Source organism: Periplaneta americana, chromosome 2, assembly GCF_040183065.1.
Source record: "Periplaneta americana isolate PAMFEO1 chromosome 2, P.americana_PAMFEO1_priV1, whole genome shotgun sequence".
Lineage (NCBI taxonomy): Eukaryota > Metazoa > Arthropoda > Insecta > Blattodea > Blattidae > Periplaneta > Periplaneta americana.
In genome coordinates, this window is record NC_091118.1 from 92274380 (window position 1) to 92299872 (window position 25493).

The window sequence follows — 25493 nt, forward strand, 5'->3', positions numbered from 1 at the left end:
TTTGGTTGTGTGTAAATCCATCTGGAGAAGTCCAAGTATATTTATGTATATCCTTATGGGGGAATGTTGTACTTTTGACAATTAAATTTTTCGATGTGGCAAAGTTGACTAATCTAACTCCATTGTCACTACTAATTGCGTGTAGGCTCTCTTTTCCAATAGTTGGTCTAAAAATATCCTCCCGTCCTACTTTAGCATTGAAATCCCCCAATAAAATTTTCATATGATATCTAGGGAACTGATCAAAAGTATGTTCCAATTCCTCATAGAAGCTATCCTTTATATAGTCGTCTTTCTCTTCTGTAGGGGCGTGAGCATTTATAACTATGATGTCGCACCATCTACCCTTAAGTACTAAATATGATAACCTGTCACTGATAAATTCGACCTTTTTTACTGCTGATTTTATTCTTTTATGTACAAAGAATCCTGTTCCTAATTGGTGATTATTGTTTCCTTCGCCATAATACAACAAGTAATCTCCTATTTGTGATATGCCATTCCCATCTAACCTAACCTCTTGTACTCCCACAAAGTCTATTCTATATCTAGCTAGTTCTTTTGCTACTAATGTTACCCCTCCTGTTCTATAAAGACTAGTTACGTTCCAAGTGCCAAATCTCAAAACCTTATTCCTTTGCTGTGGTCGTGCCAGAGAATCAGTCCTATTCCGAGGCTTACTGTAGGAATTCGTAACAAGCTGTTTTTTACGGTGATGGGTTGTTAGCCCTTCGCCCAACCCCCAAGCTGGAGGACCACCCCTTATCGGCTGTCCACGACTGCTTATTCAATATATTCGCAGCTACCCTCCATATCTGGAGGCCGTCTCCTCTATCCGCAACCTGAGGACGCGCCATGCCGTGGTGATAGGGACCCACCATACATGGATATATATATATATATATATATATATATATATTAATGTTATACGAACAAGTTTGGGAAAGAAAATAAACATAATGAGATAAAGTGAATTAGTAAATAGAAAAAAATACTGCATTATATGTCACATGCTATATCATTATACATATTACACAGCAGTTAAACTAATCACATGGGCCGGGTATTTGTGGAGATCGCGAAAATCACGACTTAATAGATATACTATAGATTTTTACTAATCTTTACGAATTAAGTGATTCTTATTAAAAATATGCGAATAAAACAATCGCGACAAATCGCGAAACAGAGTTCTAATAGCGAAATATGAACATATTCGCGAATTATTACTATTGGGTTGTTTCATAGTGAATATCATATTCCGAGTTTTTTCGAATTTTTTTCACTTGAATTTGTTATATATCCAAGTAGGCTACTACATATGGTATTCCAGGTGTTATGTTTATATTAGTGAACTCAAAAGACGAGAATTCAACATTTCACTAATAATTTGAAAGTGTTAATTTGAGGGCTGAAAGTTTTTTTTCGCTTTTAATGAATGTGTATTAAATACAGTCTCAATCCAACAAATATTGTCTATTGGCCATACTGTACCTTTACCAGAATCCAACGAACCTGTAATGTTAATTATTTGGAAAGTAATATTCATACTGAGTTAATACTCCAATTCCTAAATAATTATATTTTCCAAAATTTCCATTCGTCTCCATCAAGAGTACAAATGAAATTCCAACAATCTCCGCCAACACCAATATTAAAAAACACAAATGATAAAATTAATCGTAAATACCTGCCCCTGCTAATTACTATAATAAATACAATTTCGGTACATGTTATCGAGAATAAAATTCTTAAAAATCAATTGCTCTTTAAAAATTACGAAATTCTCAATGCTCTTACTATTACCCTAGAAATATATTAACATGGAATTAAAAAAAATCTAAAAAAAAAAGCTAATTAGGATTGTAGATATACTCACGCATTGGTATCAACTGTAGAAAGTTCCTGTGGTGACTTCTCTTGAAATATCTCATTACAGTAATAAAAAATTAATTAGGAATACGATGTTTGCAACGTCATCCCGTTGGAGGGTAGGGATGGCTATGATTTACAACAGATTATGAGAATATTTAAGGGAACACGAGAATACATGAAAAATATATACATCAGTATTCGAATTTCAGATGTAACGAAATAAAATTACTGTTCATAATGTTTGTCACCCTCGTTTGCTTTAAGATGCTGAAACTGATCAGGATGAGGAAAAGGAATTGGTTGGGTCACTGACTGAGAAGAAACTTCTACTGAAAGATGCACTGGATGGAATGGTGAACGGGAAAAGAGTTCGGGGCAGAAGAAGATATCAGATGATAGACGACATTAAGATATATGGATCATATTAGAAGACAAAGAGGAAGGCAGAAAATACGAAAGATTGGAGGAAGCTAGATTTGTAGCGAAAGATCTGCCCTTAGGCTATGAATGAAAATGAATGAATGTATGTATTGCTCTATAATTTTATTAGAAAATATACACATAAGTTAATCAACATATACACCACATTTCACACACTTTAAAATATGCAACTTAGGGTTTAAACACATTATCAGGATCTAATAGGACTCCACGATATTTAATGTTAAGTCCATTAGGCACTTCTTTAACCTAAGATATCAGACAATTTTTTAATTACTTCCCACTCAGTTTTATAAAATTAATTAATTACAAGACATTCGTGACTCGGATATTATGAACTACTTAAGCAATTGTAATATTTATTTACCTTTAAGGGAAAATTTAATTTTATAGTAGTTTTAATTAATCGTTTTAGATCGTGAAATAAATTTGTACTCAATAAAAATAAAAAGAAAGAGAAACTAATTCATCTTCTCGCCAGAAACATCGAAGAAACTACAGCGCTTACGAAAGAAAATTGTAATAGTTACCTATAGAGTATCAGATAGTTTACTGACTTCGAGAAATATCGTCGGAATTCAAAATTAATTCATTTTCAAGAGGGTATTAAAAAAATATATCGCTAGGTTTGGAACATTGACGTCGAACAAATTACAACACCTAGCCTCATGGTAATAAAGATAAATTACTTCATATTCTATATTCAAAACTTTATGAAGGTCTTCTTTTTAGTTAAGAATGGACTACAGCATATGGTTACGTCAGAATAGATTTCGCTAGCAATAAAATTAGGTCTTCATAAAATATTGACCAAGTTCTAAGTTGAATATTAATATTGAAATAAATTAATACTTTTATTTATACAATATTTTCTGTGTACAGACAGCTCACCAACAATGCCTACCTCTTTTGATAAGGGAAGCATTTATGGGAATTTTATTATTCTGAAGTCCGAATTTTAACTTACAGATGTATAGTAAGTTTTATTCCTCAATGTTATTTTAGTATTAAGTTAGAGTTCGTGTTACTGTTATTTCAGTAATAAACTACGGAAATATCCAGTAATTGTTTTTCACCCAAGATTTGTATTGTTGTCTGACCCATTTGAATTATAGATATTTAAATATTGACTTCCTTAAAAGTTATAACAGATAACTTTAATTTATAAAGCATACCCGTACATCTTTCAAAATTTATATTTTCAGGTTACATTTTCTTTTCTCATGCACAGGCGTCATAGAATTTTGTGACTCAATTTTAAATTTTAGAGTTAATATATTATTTTTATTAATACATTAATTTAATATTCGAAATGATTTACATACAAATATTAGAACTCTATATTAAAATATCTGTCCTGTCACAAGAGAACATAATGTTATAGGGAATATGCCTATAATAAAGCGTGTCGAATGTAATTATACTGAACAGAGAAGTGTATGATTTCGTCGGCGAAACTTTATTCCATTCCCTTTCAGAAACTGTTATTTGTGTTAAGATCTAGTCTTCATAGTAGAGGTTATAGTACTTAGTAGATGTAGTTTCTACTTGCAGTTATGTCGGGATGACGAGCGCTACATTAAAATTATTTCCTTAATAAGGAAACTATAAGAATAAAAGAAATAATTTGTGTATACTAACACTGAAATATCACAAATGTATCATAGTCGTGATGTTTGTATTGTTCAGTTAATCCCTTTCCAAAAAAAAAAAAATCAGATTGTAGTGACTATTAACTATAGGTCCCTAACGGAAATTAAAAATGGTTGTCTTACTCGAGACTCTATTGGTGTAATGTTGAATTAGGCTGTTACCCATACAGACCAGGAACAAAATTCAAGCGGCTTAAATTTTGTTTCTGGTTCTGTACCAGAGATTATAATACCTGATTTTGTATAATGTCGCAGATAACGATATAATGACGTTAAAAAAAAAGAAAACTAATTTCACTCACTCATACATATTCGCATCGACTTTGAACATACTACATTTTGTTATAAAAACTACGACAACTTTATCACTACTATGTCTGCAATTGTCATCACAGCTGACAATCTTGATGCTCATTTCTAGCAAAGCAAATAATAAGACACCAGTTACGTTTCATTAGACTCATGATATTATGTACTCTTCAAAAGAACTAAATGTTCTTTTTTAATTAAATTACATACATTATTGGTTGTTAGTGAAGGGTCATTTCAATCTGTAATTTTGAAATACAAATTCTTACAGTACCTATTATTAAATCTTTTCCATCTAGTGGGGAACTCTAAGCCTACATCAATTTTCTGTTCAAGAAATTAGACTGCGCTTTAGAAGGAGAACATTATTAATTTGGAGGCTGTCCTGAATAATTATAGTCCAACTTGGTGCTCAGATAACTTAAAGTTCAATTTTAAAATTTCCAAAAATTTCAGGTTGTCAGTATCCTTTCTCGTAATATTGCGTCGTACTTTTTGGTTATAATTTTTCGAATTACACACGTCTCCTTAGTTGTAACCTTACTGTCTTGCATTTTAAGATAAAATGCAAACAGCTTTATAATTGCATCCTAGTATCTTAAAGTTAAATGGAAGCAGTTGGTAGCACTGGTGTGAAGATTAGTATCTGTATTGTTGCCTGTTGTATCCTTGCTGAGCGTAAGCGCCGAGATTTGCGCTTGCTCCTGGCTGTGTTCGAGCTATAAGCTCCAGCGATTTCAAGATCGCTTCTGGTATAGGCGGCGCCACAGGCAGGTGAGCTCCTTCTGCGCGGAATCCATTCTCATCTGCAGTGTACGTCACTGTGATTGGAGTGCCCTCTGGTGATGTATATGAGTATGATCCCTGCACTGTCTGTGCTTCCAAGTCCCTGCTTCCCGCGTTCTTGAGGTAACCTGACTCTTGAGCAGTGGTGCCATCTCCCGTCTGGAAACTGTAACATAAGAATTGTTTACAAGCTCCGATGACTCGGTAAGAGTGAACGTGACGTGACTAGTAGAAATGTGGCAAAGGATATTGTCGCTTTATGAATTACAGGAAGAATGCGTATCCTCGGGAAAGTTTAAGGAAATGACATCACTTCTTTTCAGAGAAGTTTCCTTGTTGTTATATATATCTTGATTATATTCCTCATACTAAATTCTAAACAAAGGAAATGACCGCGATTCATCTGATAATGAAAGTAGCAAGAAAAAGCAAAACCACATAATATTTCTCAATTCTTTTAAGAAACTGTTACGAGTCATGCAGATACGACGGTTGTTTGTATGTGACAAGGGAAAGGAGTTCAGTGAGAAAGTGAAATAATTTCTTGTTTAAAAATTAATCTAATTTGAATATTAATTCTTACTCTTTCTCGATTAACTACATTCTTTATGCAATTTTAGTAGTCTGTTAGTTTTGTCGAATTGTTACTCTCATTAAATTAAGTTTTATTGCTTGTTATTTCATATTTCGTTTTAACTGTGATGTAATTAAAATTCTGTTGAATTTTCTTTTACAGAGAATTTTAATTCTTATTGCAACTAAACGAAATATCTATTTTCTTCGTATTCTCAAGTTCGCATAATGGAACAAACAGTTCGCGATTAATCAGACGAATAAAGCATCTATTTTTAACGACTGAGACAAGTGCTCATAAACAATGGATTCAAAGATAAATTATTTCTAATGAACAAGATAATTTTCTAAAGTACCGTTCTTCCGTTTCCCCTGTTATAATTCCATCAGCTGTAATTAAAATCTTATCAGGTGCAGAATCAAAACGAAACTATCGAGTATACTCCCAGGAGATCAATCTGTGAGAATCTATCGTAACTGTAGTAATACGAGTAGTAAGTAACTGTAGGAATATCTTCCGATAGCAGCCACAATTCATACTTCGGATTGCGAAGCTAATTTTATCATTAGCCTACTGTTTTGAATTGCGTTATGTAATACTTTATATTACGTCTAACAAATGTTCTGAAGTGAAAGCATTTATAACTCAATCAACTAATTTGATTCATTGGAGATGTAAGAAAGGTTTTGTGAACACTCTGCCTGCGTCACTTTCTCTTCTCACTGTTTTTGTTTCTTTTTCTTCTATCTATTTATAACTCTCGACTTTTAAAGACGTAAGGAAATAAAGAAAACTGGTGTACCAGATGACGTGGAGATGATTTAGTCAACTGAGAACATTCTACCAAAAATCGTGTGAGATTTGTAGTTAGAAACAGTTGTGAGCATTGTTGTCCAGCACACTATGGACGCCCCTGCCAGTTTCACCCCACTATTACGACTTTATTATTAACTGATATCATCAGCATCGCCATTAGTTGAGAAGTGATGTGAAATAAATAATTACAATTTTTATTATAATATCTCCTGTTTAAATGTTACCAGAGATTTAAGGTTAAAACTCTATTTCATAATCCGTCACGTGCATCTGGTTGAATATCTAAAGACCTATTTACACCAGTGAAAATTGTTTCATATGAATAATTTACTGCAACAAGGTGTTTAAACTAAATCAACACTTTTAATGTCATATTTTCAGATAAGTTATGATTTTATATAATAAATATTTATTTGACAATTTTTCAGTCTGAAAACTTATCATTAAAATAATGGATTGGAAAACCATTTTGATAATCAATCGAATATGACTAACTTTTTCGATCAAGAACTGGTCATCTTCAGGTCTACATAAATGATACGGATGAACAATGTATACATATTTTACTTATGCAGAAGCTTATATTTAAAGTAAAAAAATTAAAAGTTTACTATGAAGTAAAACTCGGGCGAACCAATAGACGAGCAGCAACACAACGAACAATCCAGCACGGCCATAATGCCCATATACTAGGATCGACCGAGTTAGCTATGCATAATCATTACAGAATAACCCAAGTGCATCATCAAAATACCAAATATATGTTGTTACATTTTTAAACATAACCATATGTCATAAAATTTAATGTTAAACCAACCTATGTTACACGATAATGTTTTACAGATCCTACTTGTTAAATTTAACAATTTTTAATTTAACTTTTAACTTCAAATATGATTATACTGTAAGCTTCTTTATCATGTCTTTATATATACATGTTTGTCCATGTTCGATTGATTATTATAATGGTTTCATAATGTATTATTCTAAAGACAAGTTTTTAGACTAAAAAATTGTCAAATAAATATTTATTGTATTAAATCAACATTTGTTCTCAAAATTTGAGTTTAAGGTGCTGACAAAGTGATAGGCTATGTGTGCCATCATTTTGAAGCATTTTGAGCAATCAACTTCTTCTGTTCCACTTTCTGATGGTTTCTGTTTCTCTTTATAATTTAGAATAAAATGGAGTCGTTACATCCTAATTTTTTTTGCTACCTCAACTCCATATTTAACTTCTCTGAAATTTCTTGGCATGCATCCTGTTTCCTCACATTAAATGTTTAATATCGGGTATGTTATCCTACAAATTTATGGCACAGAAGTAAAACCCTGCAATACAAAGGGAACATATTATGAACTTTTCTGTTATTCACATACAGATATAGAACGTAAACATTAAGAAAGAGAGAAATAAACTACAATCCCTAGGAATGAGATTTGTTATTACTAGTTTATTATATAATAGATTAAGTAAGAAATTAACTAAAACATATATTCAGTTTAGACGAAAAACAAATTGCTCACTTATATATGACAAGGAGACGCTGACACAATACAGCGTCGATTCTAATAAATAAACTCTTCTGAATACGTATACAGTACTTAATATTTGAAAACCCAAGAATGAGGTGGTTACATTGTCAAAAAATAGCAGAACTGACGGATGTCAATATCTTTGAATGAAGAAAGGGGAAAGGAGTGGGAGAAAAAAAATAATGAGAACTGTGGGAGATGAATGTTAATACAGTAATAATAATAATAATAATAATAATAATAATAATAATGATAATAATAATTGCAATGAAGAGAATACAAGGAGAAACAGCAAAAAGATGAGAAAACTAAGTGCAGAAGAAAAAGAAGAAATAGAATAAGAATGAGCGAGATGAGTTATGAGAAGTGGAAGAACAGGCGAGGAAGATGGCAGGAAAAGATTGAGAAGAAAAAGAAGAATGCAGAGAAGTAGTGATTGTAAGTAGCAAATCGTAGTAAGTAGTAAGAAGTAGTATCAATAGTGGTACTGGTGATAGTAGTAGTGGTAGTGGTGATGGTTTTAGTGATGGTGATTGCAACAGTAATAGTCGTGATGGTTGTAGCGATAGTGATTGTGATAGTACTAGTTGTGGTTGTAATACTGGCAGCGGTAGTGTGGGTGGTTGTGGTGGTGGTGATAATATTGGTGATGGTGGTAGTAGTGGTGGTGATTTCTTTTTAGTTTGTACGGAGGAGGGACTAGAAGTCTTACACTGCAGCCTGAGGATTATTGTACTTACCACTCCTATTCTGTGAATGATTGAGTAGCCTAACAACCGTGCTCTTCTACAAGTACAGCACGCCGCACCGTGAACTTCACCCGAGCTATTGTATGGATGATGATGATTGTTATGATATTGATATGTGAATGAATGATGGCGAAAAAATGAGTTCAAGGTCCAAGGCCGGAAGTCATCCAGCAATTCTGCTTCAATTGGTTGAGGGGAAAACCTCGGAAAAACCTCAAGGTAACTTGTCCCACCCAGAATTTGAACCCGGGCCCGCTCGTTTCACGGACAGACGCGCTAACCGTTACTCCACAGCGGTAGACTAGTGGTGGTGATAATAGTGCAAGTGGTTGTAGTATTGGGATAGGCCTAGTATTGCTAGCTGTATTAGTGGTATCTAGTGATGATCGTAGTGTTGGTTATAGTGGCAGTGGTGGTGATGGTGGTGGTAATATTTATAATAGTGGTAGTAGTATCAGTAGTAGATGATTTTATTTAAAGACGCTTTGAACTGCAGGAATTATTCAGCGACGAAATTGAAGATGGACGTTAAATGGAGAAAATTTTGCCTGGAGATCACTATCAGGGAGAGAGTTTTTTACGGGCACGGAACACTTAGTTCTCCTTTCCACTTGAGTAAACCAAGCTAAGGATTTTATCGCCTTTAAAATTAATCTCTTCCGCCGAATTTTAATCTAGACTAACATCACAGTCTAATAATATACAGTCACGAGGCTTGAGTTATGAGGATGCTAGAAAGAATAGACTGTGCCGGTACTATTTCGCATTGTCTGTAATGGGACGATAACAGCGATCCTAGTGGTCACAAACTATCTATGGATGCATATTTACTATGTATTGAGCTTCGTGACTATTTACAGTAGACTGTGCTAACATGGTGTCCATTAGATCGGTAAGGACAACGAAGAGGGTTATGTAGAAGAAGAGTAATGAGAACAGAAGGAGAAAGAGAAAGACGAGTGAGCTGAGATAAGAATATGTTATCATATGAGAGGGATAGAAATACAGGACTCGTTTCAAAGGTGCTTTATACCTCATAGCCATCATGGATCTTCCTGAATCTGAAATCTAAATCTTTGGGTTACAGATATTTACTACCTAATACTCTGCAGTGCCAAAACCAGAGCAGAAGAAAAGCACAAGTTTTGTCCACTCACAAGGGAACGTCTGTTACACGTGAGTGGGTGCGGCAGCAATTTGCTTGGAATTAGGAGACGCATTCGTGATATTCTGAAGAGAACATCACAGTTGCTTTCCAGTCCTTAGGCGCTAGGTTACTGGAACGAAATTGTCGTCTGCCATCACTTCTTCACTCTCAATCGATTTTATCCCATTCCAAATTACCGTAGTCTGTAATTAAACCTTAGGCCTATAAAACATTCAGGGAAGAGTTTCGTCGCTGTTCGACTGCACAGTTAATCATAAGCTCTAATGAACAAGCTGATTAAATAATTTGGAGACATGTTAAAGACTAATCACGTTTTTACACCGTTGTTGTAGCCTACATTTGTAGAGCACTTGGTATAAATTTAACTCTGTGTCGATATAAATGCACTTATTATTCTTCCTTCTGTATTGTAGCAAGAATGTCTTTAACATATTATTTAAACTATAAACATTTGGGTCATTATGGTATCATTTGAGTAATGGTGCATTAGTGACACAAAAATGCATGGATCTTTTAAGAAAGCAAAGCAAGACGAGTTTAGTTTTGTTCCCAATATCTTCAGCGTCACAACCAACATGGTCACAAGCGTGTGCATAGATTTGTGACATCTCTGAGATCTGGATATCTTAATACAATTTTGAGAACAAGATTGCTAGCAAGGTATGAAAACATTTAGATTCGCCACCTTAAGAATTTTTAAGCTGAAATTATCTGATAAAAAGGCGATGGTTACGGTTTTCAGGTCGTGGAAAGATCGATATCAATCGATTTTCTCTTAAATCAACAAGTAATAAATGCGGTATACTGGTATACTATATCAATATTTCGACAGAAAATTGAAAAAGCCTTAAGTTCTTAATATTTTTAAATGAGGTATATTTTGTACCGGTATCATCTTCATTCGTGGCAAGATACGTTTTCATTGCGCAAACACTACACAAGAACCCTTACTGCACCTGGCTGGAAAGTGCTACCACATCCTCCATATAGTTTGAGTTTATATCCGTGCTATTGTCCTCTATTTGGACTCCTAAAAATGCTTAGGAAGCAAAGCATTTGCAACGAATGACCTGTTGAAGAAAGAATCGCAGAAATGGCTCAAAAACAAACAAATTATTATATTTGAAGAAGGAATGAAGAAATTCCCTGGTCACTGGCAGAAGTACATAGATAAGTTGAGATATTTTAATTCCAATAACTTATATGAAATTCCTTGCCCCTTCCTGATTATATATACTGCAAGACCGCAATATTTCTACAAGACTATCGAACCTTAAACCGTGTGGCTAAAGAGTCTGACAGAAGCGATAAATAATATAACTTATCAGGCAATATTTTCCACATCCTTCTCTAAGTCTTAATTATGAGCTATTTCATGCAAACGATCGTTATCCGTTCCTGGCAAAAATTTTGAAATTGTAATGATCATTATGTTATAAGTAGAACATTTCTGTAAATATCATCATTGTCGTTAAGAGCCGTATTAGGCACTTGCTACTCTCGTTGGTGTGTACGTAGTTCTTGAAGTTGAGGTTACTCTGTTCTGAAATTTGGTCGTAGACTTATCATTCGTTCCATTGAACGATTCTAACCGATTATTAATCTTTTTCTTGACAAATTCAGTCATATCAAATACTTACACTCAGGTCAGAAGAGAGTTGGTACGGTATTCTATGTTTGTCGCTTCTTTCGCAGCACATTATGGGATGCTCGTACCCAACATTGCCAGATTATAGGAATGTATTGCTGAAGTTATTGGAATAATTGTGGGCATGTTTACTCTCTTCGTTTTATTCTAAGACATCACAAGACACCAGACAAATATCCAGGACCGTGGACGTGGAAAGAGCACGAACTACCTACAGAGCAACAACGGTGGACTCCAAAGATAGTTTCAAAGACTATAGTTATTTACGTAACTAGGACAGAAAGTGATACTTTTGTGCACGAGTGAGACGTTTACGGACAGCATTCAGTGAGTGCACACGCACTTATTGCTAGGGGAGCAATTATTTTAATGTCTCTCTAATAATGGAGAATATGCTTGCAAGGCAGAAAAAACTTAAGAGGTATTTGAATTCTATAAAAATCAAACTCTTCTCTCCGTTTTGTGCTATTCATCCGTACTTAACTCGTGATCAACGCTCTTGTCTGTAATTCAGTTCTGATAATTTTCTGTGAATCTAGCATGATGTCTCGACGATATAACATGTGTTGGTTTGTGATGCAGGAATTATACTGTCTTCTTACTTTGCGTTCTTTATGTATCCATTTTCTGCACAGTTCTGTTAGGCGAATTCTTAATGATCATAACCTCTTCAGATGATAGCACTTTCTTCAGTTAAAGACTATTTGTCTAGCGTTATTGGAATTGGTAATAATGATAATGGTATTTGGCGAGACTAGTCCGAGGTCTCGGCATGGAGTTACCTGACATTACCTTATAGCTTGGGAAAAGCTTGGAGAAACCAGATCGAGTAATGAACCCAAGCAGGAATCGAATCCACGCTCGAGCGCAGCCTCGGTTCACAAGTCAAGCTACAGTAGTTATCCCTGAACAACTGTTCCACATGCGTGTACAATACATGACACATATCCTCGCTCATTCTGAACTATATAAAAGTATTGTTATAATAATATGTAGTGTATCTGATTAATTTTATGGGCATGATTCAAAATGGACTGAAGATGCTCGTCCGGTGATCAGCATGAAGTAAGCCATTGATACAATATGACATTGTTTAGCTTACCGAAATGGCTTACAAAAATGGCTAACCAGGGACCACGTGAGTAATGCTCGGATGCGACCACTGCACTGTAGTAGCAATAATAGTAGTAGTGGTAACGGGCTAATGGTGATAGCGGTAGTGGTGGTAGTGGTGATATTGGTGGTGGTAATAGTAATGGTGGTGATTTTTTTAGTTGGTTATTTAACGATGCTGTATCAACTACTAGGCTATTTAGCGTCGATGAGATTGGTGATAGATAGATGGTATTTGGCGAGATGAGGCTGAGGATTCGCAACATTTTACCTGCCTTACGGTTGGGGAACACTTCGGAAAAAACCCAACCAGGTAATCAGCCCAAGCGGGGATCGAACCTTGATGGTGATGGTAACATTAGTAATAGTAGTAGAGATTAGTGGTGGTAATAGTACTATTGGTGGTAATGACAGTGCTAATAATATTAATAGGTCTAGTAGTGGTTGTAGTAATGTTGGTGGTAGTGGTGGTGATGGTGGTGATAGTAGTAGTAGTAGTAGTAGTAGTAGTAGTAGTAGTAGTAGTAGTTATAGTTGAGATAATGTTGGTAATAGTAGTGGTGTAGTGATAGTAGTAGTAGTATTAGTTGAGATAATGTTGGTAATAGTAGTGTTGTAATGGTGGTAGTAGTAGTAGTAGTAGTAGTAGTAGTAGTAGTAGTAGTAGTAGTGGTGATAGTAGTGGTAGTGGTAGTAATAGTGGTGGTAGTGATAGTAGTACTGGTGGTGGTGGTGGTGGTAGTAATAGTAGTATTGGTAATACAGAGTGAGTCAGCCAGGGCTAGACGTGCGTCTTCGCAGTGATCAGGCCTCTCGCTCGCGTACGTTTCGTCTTTAGTTACGTAAATATTTAGAATGCAGTAGTACGTCTATTATGAAATATAGTCTTGAAGAATGAGTGTATATTTACGACAACTTTGTGAAATACGAATCTTGGAGAACAGTTTTAACAAACTTTCATCAGTCATTCCCTGATTCGCCAGAGTCTTCTAAAGCAATGATTTACAATTTAGTGAAGAAATTTCGTATAACTGGATCAATATTGGATTAGAAACGAACATATGTGAAGCGTGTTCTCGCTGAGGAGATGTTGGATGAAATTGGCCACCGACTAGAGAGAAGTCCTACATGATCCCGCCGTGTATCTCAGCAGGTAAGGGTGTCACAGTCTTCAGTGATCAGAGGTACGAAACAATTACAATTAAAACTTTACAAAATTCGTGTATTTCAGAGGTTAACGGAACCCAATTATCAGAGCAAACTTAGGTTTTGCATGTGGTTCAGTCAATGTATGATGGACTACTCGATCCCCCTTAACTTTTTACAGTGACGAAGCATGGTCACATCTCATTGATTACGTGAACACTAAAACAATCGTTACTGGGACAGTGAAAATCCACACCGTTTCCATGAACAACTGTTACATGACATAAATTTGAGCTATTTCGGAGAACGAACTGCGGCGAGTTGCTGGACATGTCTTCAGGAGATGTACAGCCTGCCAGACATCACAAGAACGTCATTTCAAACATGAATTATGAATTCGGTAAGTACATCATTCCGCAGTACTAACCGCAAAAGCGCGAAACAAATCATCCGCATATGGTAGCGTCGTTACGTGTGAATCAGTCGTCGTGAGTGCGGTTAGGAGTCTAGCCCTGGCTGGTTCACTAGTAGCAGTGATGGTAATGGTGGTAGCAGTATTAGTGGTGGTAGACCTAGTATTAGTAATAATTGTAATGGTAGTGATGGTAATGGTGATGATGGTAGAAGTATTATTAATAGTAGGCCTAGTATTAGTAGTAATAGTAGTGGTGTTGATAGTATTTGTAATGGTAGTAGTGATAATTTAATTTTCATATTTTCTTACCCACTAGCGACTTGAGAAAGACTGCCATTATTACAAAATTAATTAATGTGATTTTAGATATTGGGATCTAATGGTTACTGTACTAGTCTTTGGTCTCAATATTCGATCTTGACCGAGCCATATTATGTGTAATGACGTAGAAGGTGCATGAAACCGTAACCGAGACCAGTACAGAAGAGTCAGATGTTTGGAATTAGAAAGAAACCGGCCACTACCATTTGGCTAAAAAGAAAATAGAATAGGATTTAATTAAACGTTTAAACGTTAATGTAAACAGCTGTTCAATGAAATGTACTGACAACATAATCTATGAACGTAGCTACAAGATCGCAGCAAACTGGAACGAGCTGAGTCTATGACGTGCTGCATTTGAGGAGAGAGGTGGAGGTAGAGCTGCTTATTGGGCGGGACACGATGCATCTCTAAACACTTCAGTTGAAGTGTTTTGTGCACTCGTTATGAAATCAAATTACTTTCGTGTCGACTATGCTGCCCGGCTAAGCCAAGTATTGCTCTCCAACCATCAAATTCGTATACATACTCCTGGTAGTCTGCCATACCTCACAGATCTACATGACTGGTAATGCCTCTTAAGCAGATCTATGAGTTGTCTAGATTCCATTACCACTCCCATCTATTAACCTCTGAATAAACTGCTAGCGACACAGTTTGAAGGACTATCGATTCGGCGTCACGCAAATACAAGTGCCGGACGGACAGTTATGAAAGAGAATTTGTGAAGAGTTTCGGTGAATTGACGAAGGAAAACTCCTCAAGAACTTGACATTGACATCATACCTTTTTTATTGTGAATTTTATTTAATTTTCGTATTTCTCTTCTTCTTTTTTATTATTATTTTATTACATTCCATTTTGTTATATTCTTCCTTACGTTTTCCATATTAACTATTTGTACTAAATGAGTTACTTTTTATTATATTCCAATGTATTTTAGTTTCTTTTTTCTATTATGGTATTATTTTCATGTTGTTTAGTATCGATTTTGTTATACTATTATTATCAGTGGCGGCTCGTGAACTTGTGGATTGGGGGAGCTGCAGTAGATTTTGGTACATACAAATTTCACTTCTTGATATCATTACTAATAAGTATAGGACAAAAATTAATGCACTACATATCGAAAAATAAAAATTTCCTGAATTAGTTGGGAGATGTCTGTGGCATCATTTGCCATAATCGCTAAAAAAAACTGATATCATCGATTTCAGTCTGAATTTCAAATCGGCAGACACTTAACATGCAATCTACCAGTTCATCCTGAATTGTTTTAGAATTACCTTTAAACAGTGGCATGTTCCAAATGATTTGTGAGAGACTCGTTTAGATTACTCACGAAATACACCAGAGTTCTTCGAATCGTTTTTTCATCATGTCCCCTAAGGGGAAGTTCATATTGGCCACAAAATTTGATACAATCAATATTTTTAAAAATAATTTCACGATTTTTTCTCATTTCTTGATTATGTTTGAGAATGTTTGTTCTGTTCATTTCTCCTAGTTGCGCAGCAATATTAGTTTTCCTACATAGCCAATGAAACAACATTTTTCAGGTGAGACTGCGAAGTTTCGTGCTTTTTAATTTTTAGGGGCAAATGTCCTAAATCTGTCACACCATTCCTAGTCTATGCAGTATCATCACCGAAGAGGAGGCAAGGAAAACAAAATACAGATTTTTTTTTTGTTCACATCCACGTAACCATAAATGCTTAGCGTAAATTTCATTGTTATACTTCCTTACATATATGCACTATTTCGGCTGATTGAAGCTTGAGTAAGATTTAAGTCGGGTAACGGACGACCCTGTAATTTCACTTCATTACATCAATCTTCTCCGCGAAGGGAAGTTGAGAAAAATACAATTAATATTCTATAATTCACACACTCTCATGCTTGCCCATTTGCACTGGTTAAGTTACGGTACTAAGACGTCACACCAAAGCAACACTCAGATATACTGATGGTCAACAATGTTCTAAAACTGGAAAAGAAGTCTCTTTCGTATTTTACGTGCTATATCAAAAGGATTCTACTCGTGCAATCATTTTGAGTTAAGGCAAATCCTAAGGCAGCGTTGTCAGACAGAGCCTAAACGGAACGGAGCGCTCCACTATAACTCGTTGCGTGCTCCGGTGCTTCCACAGACATAAGCAAGTTCACGCTCCTACTGGACGTCTCTAGCTCCATAACCGGTTTCGGAGCTTACAACTCTGACACTACTGTCCTAAGGTTCTACTGGACACTGGATATATACGTAACAATAAGGCAAAAAAGAATATTAATTTCGTTATATTAACTCTATAAGATTCTACAACAATAAGTATGTGAAGAAAAAATAAAAATTTTGTCATTAAGTTTCAAGAGAATAGAGAATCCATTTGACGTAGCATTACAATAGCGACGTGGGAGTGGAGGAAAGATCTTCCCTTACGGCCTGGCTCTGCAAGTCACTGCAGCGAAATATGGTTTTAACAGCGGCAGTTTCCCCTCTGCTTCCCTTCACCTCTCTACCTCCTGACCAACAAGACATACTCTCTATGAGCTGTCCCACCCTGCAGATCCCAGGACGACTTTGAATGCAGTGTCAATTCCAATACAGTCGACGCGCAAAAAGATTATGCATAAGATAATAGTACATATATGAAATATAAAGCAATTTACCAATAAAAGGTGTAACAATTCTTCTACAAATTAAAACAAATATTATTATTATTTTTCTGTCAAAGCAGGGAGTGCTGCAGCTCCGCAGCTCTTATGGACGAGCCACCCCTGATTATTATTTTTTTTTGTAATATGTTAGGCCTAGTATTCTGTTCTTTAACTTTTGTTAAATTTTCACTGCTTGTATAATTTGTGATCCGGTAGAGTGTAAGAGAAGGCCCTATGGCCTTAACTCTGCCAGTATAAATAAATTATTATTGTTATTATTATTATTATTATTATTATTATTATTATTATTATTATTATCATCATCATCATCATCAATCACAAATACAATTCCACCATCCCTGAGATTTGAACTCGGTCCAGCGGTCAAATGATTAGCGTTTTCAGGAGCTAGTCTAGTATCAGATCGAAATATACTCGTATTTAAATGTTAGTTAGGGTAAAATTCCAAGTAAACCCTGAAGAAGAGGGAGGAATTTAAAGTGAGCTTGAATAATGAATGGCCTTGATTTTAACCGATAACCACTAAGCATATCAACAAAGGTAATGAATGCATGCGTTGAATAGGCGGTGGAACACAAGATGTAGAAAGTGAATCACCTGCTCTCGCGAGACTCGTCGGTCAAGAGTAAAAGTTCGCGCGCGGCTCTGCAGTTCGCTGAGCCGGCTACAAGTGTGTCAAGGTGTAGGTCCCAGCCCGCGTGTGATTGCATCTTCCACTTCCCCTCTCAGTCCGTTCCGCATTCTCGGATTCCACCCTTTTCATCAGAGCTCTGCTTCCTTTGTTACTGTCGTCGTCCCCGAGGATTAATACTTGTCAAGGTCACACAGACTTTCTTTTTCCTGATCCACCTTCCTGCCATTGAAGTGTCTCCACACCAGAAGTTGCGGCTCAATTCGTAGAGCGGAGTGCGATTCTCAACAGGGCAACGCAGGTTTATCTCATTCAAAAGGGACTGCTTATATTATGTTGTCTTAACAATGATACAGAGGACCCAGGTTCGATTTAGGAACTGGATGTGTCTCCTGTATTTTTGTTGCCTTGGGCGATAATCTTGGATTGCATTCCGGTGTGATAAGCGCCACCTATTGGTGTGATTGTAATTGGTATGATTATAATTGGTATGTTTGTAATTAATGTTAAGAGTAACATTGTTAACATTGTAAGTCTAAAATGTATTCCATCCTCATAACTCGTGCAGAGCCGTCCGATAATTACTAATTGAGTCATGTATGTACTGGGATTAATGACTAAGGGTTTATCTGTCAAAGTCCAGAATCAGGTCATTGCACTGGTTATAGCGTGGGGACGCCAAGCCGAGTAGAGGCGATCACGCGGACTTCAAAGGTACCGTAGCGTTACTATAGGCAGGTCATAAAAAGGCGCGGTCATCATTGGAGGATCTCATTCACTTACTTATCATTAACATAACGTAGCTCGGCAGTAAGCAGAAGCGCGGAGGAGGGCGACGAATGGCCTACGTGGCTACGAGTAATCATCATCAACCTCATTTCATCACTCGTACTACGCCTTGTATTTCAAGATTGATTAATAAAGTTAAGTATTGGCAGCCTTTGGTTGTTTAAAGGACCTACAACGCACTCCAATAGAAGTTACTCCAACAAACTTCATCACACCGGATTGTCTTGCGTTTATCCTTTTCTTAAATAATAATGATAATGTCGAAAATCCCGAGCTATATTTTCTAACAGAGAAATAAGGATTTCTCTTCCACAGTACTTGATGCGTGCTTTCTTACATCTGTTTATTTTGAGTGCTTTTACACTACCAAGAAACTTAAAAATGTTGTTACATTTTAAGCCATGTCAGCGTCAGAATGCCGTTTACACTGTGCATTTCCCAAACAATGTGACTCAGTTCTCTGTTGATAGATTTTAGTCTTATGAACAACGCCTAGAAATCCTCTAACGTAATGTTATTCAGTCTATGGCACGCGTACCCTCAGGGGTAAGCGGGGTGTTCTCAAGAGGTACGCATTCCAATGAGCAACCGACTACGTATGTAGAAATGCTGACATATTTTATATTTGTTGATAATTTTTGTAGTTTACATATTTTAATTGTCGTTTGTTATTTCTCATATAATTACAATGCAGTTTGGGGATGCGAAGCTAAAAAAATGCATTTGGGGATACGCTAGCAAAAAGATTGAATACCACTGCTCTAACGGACACCATATTCATTCTAGCATAGGCCTACTCAGTGTCATTCTTAACTTTTAGTATAAAAATTCGATGTCTACTAATGATCAGCGTTGGATAACTTACCTGTATGCGTAAGATCCGTCATGAGAGATGTCATTATTGTAGGCCAGGATTGGGACGAACTGCTTTTGCTGGTGTTGTGGATAATATTGCGGCCTGGCCACGCAGATGACCAACATGGCGGACAAGCATATCAGCTGCAACAGTACAAAGTAAATTGCATGTAGACTAAAAAATACAACCTTGAGATGAATCAAACCACAGCTCTCAAACACAGTAGTTCACTGAATAACATTGTAACTCGCTACTCGTAGGCCTATCGCTAATGAACGAGCGTGATAATTTTTATGCCAGGACTCTCCTGCTAGTCCATGCAAGTCTAACGTAAGTGGAATTCATGTCTTTGTAAAGGGGTGGTTGTTATACAGGTTTTCATTTCAAAACTTCCCACTCTAAGTAACTAATTATTTAAATTCAATTCAATTTAAACAAATAACACGTCAATTTAGATATTGAGGAAAAGTCTCAAACCGGGCTTAATTGCATTTTAGATTTCACCCCCACCGTCAGCCACCCCCACTTTGAAATTTCAAATGGCACTCCTATGTTTTTATACTTAAATATGAAAGAGCATTCAATTGTTTTTACACCTCATTCATATTATTTCACATCTTTTTCCTCGCAAACTAACAAGCAACAGTTTATTTTGCACTAAATCAGGTGTTCAAATGTGCTTCATTGTTGCTTAACAGTAATACTGTCCATTTTGGAACTCTTAGCGAATGTTTTGGTATGTTTCCTTACTAATCCGATTAAATTCTTGGGTTATTCTATTTTTCAGTTTTTTAATATTCTCAGGCGGAGGAGTATAAACAAATGACCCCATAGGAGGAAGTCAAGCTGTGTCAGGTCTGGAGATCTCGACGGCCATTCTACAGCACCTCTCCTACCAATCCATTTTCCAGGAAATCTTCTATCCACCCACTGTCGCACAGGTATTGCATAGTGTGGGGGAGCTCCTTCCTGTTGCAAATACAAATTTTGTTCGTCCAACACCAGGTTTCTTTCATTGACTTGGTTGTCTAGCGACAGTGTGATAAGTGGATCAAGTACAGTTTCTAATACGTTCAGAGACAATTCTCCAGCCAGATTTTCTTTAATGAAAATCGGTCCAGCAGTATCATTCCCAAAAATTCCAGCCCACACATTGATCTTCTGAGAATACTCGGTATTATCTTCACGAAACACATGAAGATTTTCGATGTTCCAGTACCTACAATTGTGTTTGTTGACAAACTCATTAAGAAAAAGAATCGCTTCTTCATTGAAGTAAATATTTTGTGTCAAATTTGGATTATCTTCAATTCTCTATGACATCTGTTCACAAAATTCTACTCTTCTATCAAAATCGTCTTCGCTGAGCTATTGATGACTTTGTATTTTGTAGGAGAAAAATTTGTTCATTTTCAGCACTTTATGTATGGAACCAACCGAAATGTTTGTTACAGCAGTTACTTTTGGAATGGAGGTAGTGGGTTCATTAATGAAATGACCTAGTAGTTCAATCTGCGAAGTTTCATCGAGTTTTCTAGCTTGGTCATTTGCTTTATTGCATACAGAACCAGTTTCTTCAAATTTCCGTGTTATATCTGTGATATCGGTGACTTAAGTTTTTCTCACGATGCCTTTCGTTGAAAGCTCTAGCAGTTTTACGAGCACAACGGTTTTCAGCTCCAAAGATAAATGTGATTTCTGTTCTCTTTTGAAGGGTATACACCATTTTACAATACACGGACACAACTATTACAAGAAATGTTCAACGGTATTTGTAGCTTCAGCTCTAATACAACAATCGAGGTTGCCAGGCAACGATATAAAACAAAAGATGTGAAATAAATTAATGATGTGTATAAACAATTGAATGCTATTTCATATATAAGTATAAAAATATAGATGTGCCATTTTAAATTTCAATGTGGGGATTGCTGGGGTGAGGGGTGAAATCTAAAATGCAATTAAGCCTGGTTTCAGACTTCCCCCTCAATATCTAAATTGACGTGTTTTTTGTTTAAATTGAATTCAATTTAAATAATTAGTTATTTAGACTGGGAAGTTTTGAAATGAAAGCCCTGTATAAAACACATAGAACCTATACTGTGTGTAATATAATTGTGCCATTGAAAATAATTTTTCTTTAAGCTAAATACTATCTTCCCTGCATATCTCACAGGAAAACAGCATAAGGAAAAATGTTGAGGGACTAAAAACACATCGAAATGCATCAGTAACTATTCAGAGGAATTAATTAAATAAAATTCTATATTGCAAGACCTTATCATTTACTTTTTTATTATTTTATTTTATTTTTTTTATTTTTTTTTTTTATTTTTTTATTTTTTTTTTATTTTTTTTTATTTTTTTATTTATTTTTTTTTTTTTAGTGGTATTATTAGCTCTGACGCATGGATGTCGGTAATCCGAAAAGTGTAGACCAGAGACTGTCCAGAGAGCACCACTGGCGGTTGGCATAATGAATGATAATGAATTGTTGCGATGTCCCAGGGGAACGAGTATGCCTACTTGTAGAACATTCTTGTGTTCCTTGGACCACGAACTTGTCCATCACCTATGTTTCAGAGTAGAGCGGGACTTGAACTCGGGCTCCCTGATTTATAAACCCCAATGCTTTGGCACTGATCCACCTTGGTGGTATCAACAATTTTGTGTTATTTTTTCAACGGTCAATGAAACACGATGTCAAACTTGATATTTAATGCAACAGAAAGAAGAAACAAATGTAAGATGTTAAATAAAATGAAGCCTTTCGAGTTACAGTTTGTAGAGCAACTAGCTATAAACTTGAAAGTCCTGGGTTCAATTCCGGATTGTGACGGGATTTTTCTCGTTCCCAAACCTCCAGCTTGGCCACAGAGTTCACTCAGACTGCTATCAAATTGAATACCGTCTCTTTCTCGGGGTAAAAGACGGTCGGAGTGTTGTACCAACAACACTATCTCATTCTAGTGTTCAGGTCAAGAAAGCGTGGAGTTCTACCTCCATGCCTCTCCGATCTCCTCCTTGGCGTGTATACCTTTAATCTATCACAGTGATGCCAACCTTCCATTGAACCATTATGGTATCGATACTTTTAAATTATGGAATTTTATGATACGAAAAAAATTAAATAAAATAAAAACTGACGTTTATTAGTGTGTGCGAGAATTTGTTTCCCTTATTTATGAGAACAAGAATTTATGTCTTTAATGTAATAAAGTTACGAACAACAGATACAAGAGTACGGTAGTTATGATTTTATAATAGTGTATTTTCTTAATAAAATTAAATGTTTTGAACTGATTATTTATCTATTTCTTTACATGGAAAAACCTAAAATTCTGAAGTATATGATACATGACCTACAAATTCACAAATGAGAAATTTGATAATATGTATTGATGGGACGACTATATGTTTGATTTTATGTGCTTGCGTATAGGAATATGAATATCTGCTCTTATCGAATCATTACACAGTTTACAAGGGGCCTTCAATAGAGATCCCAACCAAGGCTTGAAGTCACGTTCATTTCCGAAACAAATTCTGTACTTCTATTTCGGATGTTTAGTGTTTTCATATTTCGTAGCATCAACACTACCAGTTTATCATGTTTTTTTGTGTTCCAGTCGGAGAGGTGGTGTGGGTAGCATTCGCCAATCCGACGCTGATAGGTGGGCCTTCCTACTTCTGCACTGACAGATCCAGTTCCCATTACCCAGACGAGTATTTGATAAGCCCCAGGGCCAAGAGTCCCAAGACTTCCTATATGATTATCGCAAATCCTTATTAGGCCTGCCTCAGCATATTTTTAACTAAGATGATAGGTGAAATGAAGGGAAGATTGGGAGTGTTGGTCGATGAAAGAGGAAAACGAGAGTATTCTGGGAAAATCCCTCTGCAATTTCTGCTTTGTTCATCAGAAATTTCCTCATGATCTGGCCGGGTATCGAGCCCGGGCCGCCTACAAGGAAGACCAGTGCGCTAGCTCTTAGCCATGAACGAGGCAGAAAGTACAACTGGTTGAGGCAGAAAGTACAACTGGTTCTTGAAGTGAAGAAGAACGAGGAGAGAAAGAATAAAAAATGAGAAGAAGTGGACGGAAAATAATGGAGGTATGAAAAATATGAGGCTGCCGGGTAGCTCAGATGGTAGAGCAGCTGCCTACAGACTGGAAGGTCTGGGGATCGATCCCGGGTGGCGACGGGATTTTCTCGTTGGCAAACTTCCAGAACGACTCCGAGGTTTAATCACCCTCCTATCAAATTGAGTACCGGGTCTTTTCCGGTGGTAAAAGGCGGTCGGAGCGTGGTGCCGATCACACCACCTCATTCTAGTGCCGAGATTGAGAAAGCATGGGGCTCTACCTTCATGTCTCCCAAGTGCCTTCATGGCATGTGAAGGGGATACCTTTACCTCTACGAAGAATATGATTACGAAGAAGAAAACACAAAGAGAAGAATAAGAGTAGTGAGAAGGAAATTTTTAGGGGCAAGAATAAGGGACGAGAAAGAAGTGTAAGAAGAAGGCAAGGAAGGAATGAAAATAAGGAACAGGAACATAATGAAAGTAAGAATGTAAGTTGGAGGAGAAAGAGACTCAGTGACAGAAAATGGAGAAGAAACGAAGACAATAAAGAAATATGGGAAGAGATAGATGTAAAGGTGTGAAGAAAAAGAAGTAGAGATAGTCTATAATAAGAGACCAAGAATTAGAAAAAATAAGAAGTGATAAAAAAGGTGGAAAGGCAATAGACGTAAGAAATATATAAAAGAAGTAGAATTAAGTGAATTGTAGTTAAACCAAATAAGGTAAATAACAGTCACAGGCATAGCTCAGCCTGCTGATCCGGAGCTCCGTTCAGGCATGTCTTAAATTCCGGCTTGGGCTCATTTTCTGATTGGGTGTTTTCTGAGGTTTTCCAAACTATAAGGCGAATGTTAGATAATCTCATGGCGAATCCTCAGCATCATTTCATCATAAACCTTATTGCTAACAGCAACTCTATCAACGGTAAATAATCTAGTAGCTGATACAGAGCCGTTAAATAACCTACTTAAAATATAAAAAATATTTTCTCTTATGGATTGTGTCAAAAATCTATCTCTCACTCTAGCTGTGCACCCCTGTTCGATGTGATTTGTCACAAACAAAATTATAGTTTACAAGTAGAATGTGCTCATAAAATTTATGAAGCGACGGGAAGCCCCAGGATAGGTGATAGTGTGGGCGTAACTGGAATGGCCAGTTAAGAAAACATTTTCGATGAAGGGTTCTGTGAAGGATTTTTGGCGTGCAATCATAGTATGCTGTGATGAAAATATGTTTGCATGTTTCATATTAACTCAAGGTAATGTGTGCAATAGAGACAGTACAAAAAGTTGCGTAGGAATGTTCATAATTTTGACTTTGAGTTAGCTGAACTAATTTGATTTACAATTCTATTCAATTTCTTACTTGTCGCGTTTATGAGTATTGCATATTACTATGCTTTAAATTGCAGAGGTCATTCATTGTCGATTAATTTTGACTTGAGTGTGAAACTGCTGGTAAATATTGTCTGAACCTCTCCTATTCAGGGAGAGAACATGAAACTGCACATATTTCACGGAGAACGAAATCGTACTAAGGATTTTTATGATCTCGCTAGCCTTGAATATAATGGACAGAATTATCTCGTCTGCAAAATGACAGAGAACCTAATTTGTCCACTTTCTTCAGAATCACGTGAAGCTGTTAGCAGTTAACATAGGGCAGAGAGTGTAGCTATTCCACTCAGTGATGTGTAAATTAAGTTAATAAACATTACAACATTACAATCTTAATTAGAAATGTTAACAGATATTGTATATGGTTTGAAACAACAAAACTATACTTATACAGTCTTACAACACCCGTCGGTTAGCCTGCATTTTCAAAATTTCAGTGGCTTTGAGAATTTTAAATTTGTTCTTATATATTCAAAAGTAGCCTAAGTTACATTTTGAAAGAG

The 25493-nt window shown here is 36.1% G+C and overlaps 1 protein-coding gene across 1 annotated transcript in view; it reads right to left on the minus strand.

Moving 5' to 3' along the window:
- Window positions 1-2401: 2401 nt before the first annotated feature.
- LOC138694428 (endocuticle structural glycoprotein SgAbd-2-like) overlaps window positions 2402-25493 on the minus strand; it is a 28006-nt gene continuing 4914 nt past the window's right edge. Inside the window, exons 2-3 of the mRNA XM_069818125.1 lie at window positions 19511-19644; window positions 2402-5229 (exon numbers count right to left, since the gene is read on the minus strand). Of these exons, the coding sequence (XP_069674226.1) occupies window positions 4917-5229; window positions 19511-19644 (447 nt within the window). The 3' untranslated portion in view covers window positions 2402-4916. The remainder of the gene's footprint in view (window positions 5230-19510; window positions 19645-25493) is intronic.